We start from the raw sequence: 4346 nt of genomic DNA, 5'->3' as shown, positions 1-4346 counted from the left end.
TTTTTTTTTTTTTTTTTTTTTTTTTTACCTTAGCGTTAATAAATCAGTATTTAATTGCTGGGTTGCGTAAAGAATCCATGATGAAAACTGTTAGCTACTTCTCAACTCCAGGAAGTTGTCTGGAGTAGAAATAAAAAGGTTGAATCAACCGGGAACCTCGACGTGAGGGGGAACAGGGATGCTGCCAGCACCAGCTTTGGCCGCAAGGAGGAACGGAAACAATTCAACGGGATGAAGCGGAAAACACTGATGCAAGGGGGTTATGAAGCATCGTTTTTTTATTGCCTCCATGTCTGCTGTGAAATAAGGAGGCGAATGGCTCTTGATATTTCACAGAGACGGCGGGTTACACCTTCAGAAAGCATGTTACAAGGAGAAGGACAGGAACAGTGGAGATCCGTGGGTTGTGTCACCCATCAGGGCAACGCTGCAAGAGGGAGACGTTTCCCCCATTCATCCCCACTCCTCGCGCCCTCTACTTTATCTTCCGAGCCGGCACTTTGCAGACCTGCTGCTGCTGCTGGCTCGGGATGCATTTTGCCACGGGCACGCAGCCTTGCTGCACCGGCGCGGGGCAGGTCTGCACTGGGCAGCACTGGGCGATTTGCTGCCTTGGCTTGCTGTAGCACGGCTTTCCGCCCTGGTGCCCTGATCCGTGGCACGTCTTCTCAGAGCAGACCGACCTCCCGTAGCTCTGGCATCCCCCCGACGACCCGTAGCTGTACGTGGGTCTCCTGACACAGCTTGAACAACCTCCGTGGCTTGAACCCGAGGACCTGTGGCATCTCTCAGAGCAGACCGACCTCCCGTAGCTCTGGCATCCCCCCGACGACCCGTAGCTGTACGTGGGTCTCCTGACACAGCTTGAGCCCCCACCTCCATGGCAAGAATCAGCCGCGGCATAGCCATGGCATCTCTCGGAGCAGACGGGCTGCCGGTAGCCGTAATGGCGGTAGTTGTGGCCTCTCATGCCTTCAACGCCTTCGCCATCACACCCCGAGGAGCAGGTGTTGTAGCCGTAGCGGAAGGGCGTGCGCCGGGTGTCCAGCCAGGATCCCGAGGGATCATACCAGGTTGAGTTCAAGTTGAAGTATGATTCTCTCCCAGAAGAATAGATCATGTCTGAGTTGTAGGGAAAAACCTGAAAAAGACGTGGCCACATAGGCTTGAATTTCCACCTTCTCTGTTTACATTTATTTTCCCATAAAGCCACTTTAGTGGCCCATGCAGGGGTCAACCTTTCTTATCCTGAAATCCTGCATCTAAAGGAAATCCTTGCAGTTGTCCAATACCTCTTTCTGACCTTACCCTTGATTTTTTTTTTTTTTTTCCATCCAAGAACAGAAACAACCATAAGACACCGCAGCATGTAGTGGCATTGTTGCAAATCCCATACCCAAGTCCCCCAGTAGCTTCTTTTAGCCCATCGTCCTCTAGCCCTTACGTGCCAGGTCTGTGACCTCTGGAATCCCAACACCCATCCAAAAATGAACCCAGCTGCTCCAGGCTGTGTCTTACCCAACTCACAAGGGAAGGCCGACGCTGACCAGGGGAGCAGATTATGAGAGACGAAGGGACGGAGGCCTTTTATATGGTTCCAAGACTTCTCCTTGTAAATGAAACACGCCGCAGGAACGGGGACTAAATTATTTATTGACAAAACATCTCCTCCATTTGGATGCTGTTCCCAGCACTTGGCATGATCTGCTTGACTCATTATCCCTGATAAGCATCTCTTAATTATAATGTAGTTACCGAATGGTGCACATAAAGGACTCACGTCGTTTAAGCCACCCATTGGCTGTGTGAGGCAGGTAATAATGAACTTATTCACCATCTGCAGAGGACCGAGACACTGAGTGGAGGGTGACGGGTGACCCGTGAGTCAGGAGCCGTGATGTGCCCAGTGATAAATGTCCCGGCCTTTTCCTTTTGCTACCCGTGAGGAGCATTTCCAGGTGCCTGAAGTATAAACACGTGATGGGTCAGAGACACAAAAATCGAATTTGCGCTGATGGGTCTCGGTGGTGAAGGGGATGGCTCTGCAGATGGTGGAGTGCAGTGAACGGTGCTGCCTCAAATTCTGCAAGGCTTTGGGCACAGCCTCCCACGGCGGCCTTGTAGTTAAGCTGGTGGAGGTATGGACCGGATGGTTAAAGTGCATGGTGGGTGAAAAACTGGCTGATACTGGTGCTGGCGCCATTTAACATCTTCATTAATGTCTTGGATAATGGGGCGGACTTGGGAAATCATGTGGCACCTAATTGTGGTGAGTGGCTGAAATTTCGGGAAGATGGGACCTGGGCAAGCTGGAAAAATGGTCCCGTGCCTGGGATGGACTAACTGGGATTGGAGATTGGGGTGGCTGGAGAAAAGCAGCTCGGAAGAAATGATGGACCAAAGTTGAACTGGAAGTGCCGGTGCGAGGGCTAAGCTGGGCCTTGGTCTGTGGGCGCTGAGTCGGCCCTTTGGGCTCCGCGCTGGGACGGTGCCTGGGGACTGGCTTCGGTGGGAAGAGGCTTGGAAGAAAATAAGTAACCAAGTAATGGATTTCTGAAGTTAAATTTAATATGTGTTTCTCAGTTAAAATTAGACATAAGAAAAATAAATTGTGGTTTGCTGCATGAAGAAAACAAGAATGAATTTTTTTTTTTTTTTTCTTTCTGGTTTTTCTTGGTGGTTGCTAGAGGCTGGGCAAACGCGCCGGGGCTATGCTCAGGCAACACAAAGAAACAATAAAATGTATTTTAATGCACCTAGTGGAAGGGTTTTCCGGCAAAGTGAGAGAAACAGCACGCTCCCAGCGCGTCTGCAAGAACCAGGCAGGGGGGAGCTGCGGGGGAAGAGCTCGCACGCATTCCTGGCATGCACAAACACACCTCACGTGCTGGGGCGCGCACTTATTATCATGATTAACATTTACGTGGGGGATGGCCTCCCGGTGCAGCGTTACCATCTGGCTGATGGCACACAGCGTGGAGCAAACTGTTTGTACCTAAATCACCCGCTGACGGGCCGTAGCGAAGCCCCTCCGGTCCTGCGGGGGGTAACCAGAGTGAGGAGGATTTGACAGCGTGCGGATGTTGGTGAAACCGCTACAGCCAGAGCTGAAATCCTCAGGTGTGAACTTTAATTTTTGATTTTAAATTTACACGTTTCCTTGCGGGAATTTGAACAGCTTTTTACATCTCCTTGTCGTGTTGGTGATGTTTTCTGAGGGGTGAAAAAAAAAAAAAAAAAAAAGGAACCAAACGTCAATTTTTTAAACTTTATTCTCAGATACACAGGGAGAAAGTAAAATTGCAGGAGTACTTGTTGCTCCTGCGGTCACAGTGTGTATTTTTTTTTTTTTCCCAGTACAGTCCTGTCTCTGTTTTCAAACAACCTCGAACCCATGGGAGAAGGTGAATCCATGGGAGGTTCTTTCCCCGTCCTTGCTCTTTCCGTTTGGTTTCTCCGTCCCGAGGCTGCTCCCTTTCTTAGAAGAGCAAAGTGGGGTTTGGGTGATTAGAGCCTATTCCCTGGGAATTTAAAGTGTCAGTGCTGGGGTCAAGCAGGGACCCTGCAGACCCTTGAATCCAGCGTGCAAAGAGCAGCCAGGAGCCACCAGCCACGGTGGCTTTGTGTCGCGCTGAAAGCGGAGGCGGCACCGTCGGTGCTTCGGGCCAGGAGCGAAGCATCCCCCATGTCGAGCGGTGGGTGGGCACGTGCCAAGGAGGGGTCCTGGCGCCTCGCTGGCCCCGTGATCATTTCTTCTGCAGGCAGGGGGGCAAGAGAGGGATTTGCTTTTGCTGGTGCTGGCTGGGATGCAGCGGCGCCGTGGTCGGGCAGCAGCGCTGGACGGGTAGGCGGCAGCTCGGGGCGCAGGGGCAGCGGTGCTGCAGCGGCCGGGGATGCAGTATCACGGGGGGACAGGCATCCTCCACCGGGCACTGCTCCACTCGCCTCCGGGGTTTGCCACAGCAGCCCGGCTCCTCACAGTGCAGGGGTGGACGGTACTGCTGCAGCGGCCGGCGATGGATTTTCACAGGTGGGGGGCAAACGGGCTGCACGTGGCTCACCTCCACCCGCCGCCAGGGCTTGCCGAAATCGCAGCTTTGCTGAGGCGGGCGGCAGCTCCGGGGTGGGCACGGCTCGAGGGGCTGGCAGCCTTGCGGTTCGCTCTGGCAGGACCCCTCAACGTCACGGCTGAGGCTGCCGGGGTCATGGCAAGGGGGCAAGGCCGTGGTGCCCACGGGGATTTCATGGCAGCACCCCGCGGAACCGTGCCACGTCGAGCCTTTCTCACCACAGGCCAAACCATCGTGGCACAAGTCCTGGTCGCTGCTGCCTTTGAGGTAGTGCAT

At 53.4% G+C, this 4346-nt stretch overlaps 2 protein-coding genes across 2 annotated transcripts; both read right to left on the bottom strand.

The window, feature by feature from the left end:
* Nucleotides 1-475: 475 nt before the first annotated feature.
* Nucleotides 476-1120, bottom strand: LOC113488719 (keratin, ultra high-sulfur matrix protein-like). Its single transcript, XM_026864019.1, has one exon. The coding sequence runs from the start codon at nt 1118-1120 to the stop codon at nt 476-478; it is 645 nt and encodes a 214-aa protein (XP_026719820.1).
* Nucleotides 1121-3746: 2626 nt separating this feature from the next.
* Nucleotides 3747-4346, bottom strand: LOC113488634 (keratinocyte proline-rich protein-like). The gene has a single exon (XM_026863915.1). The coding sequence runs from the start codon at nt 4344-4346 to the stop codon at nt 3747-3749; it is 600 nt and encodes a 199-aa protein (XP_026719716.1).

Source organism: Athene cunicularia, assembly GCF_003259725.1.
Source record: "Athene cunicularia isolate RWA chromosome 25 unlocalized genomic scaffold, athCun1 chr25_part1, whole genome shotgun sequence".
Taxonomy (NCBI): Eukaryota; Metazoa; Chordata; class Aves; order Strigiformes; family Strigidae; genus Athene; species Athene cunicularia.
Note: the sequence above shows the minus strand (reverse complement) of the source record. Positions and strands in the feature narration are given on the sequence as shown.

What these genes read in the sequence shown, in the direction of transcription:
- LOC113488719 (XM_026864019.1), bottom strand. Translation starts at nt 1,120, where the DNA reads ATGATCTATTCTTCTGGGAGAGAATCATACTTCAACTTGAACTCAACC.
- LOC113488634 (XM_026863915.1), bottom strand. Translation starts at nt 4,346, where the DNA reads ATGCACTACCTCAAAGGCAGCAGCGACCAGGACTTGTGCCACGATGGT.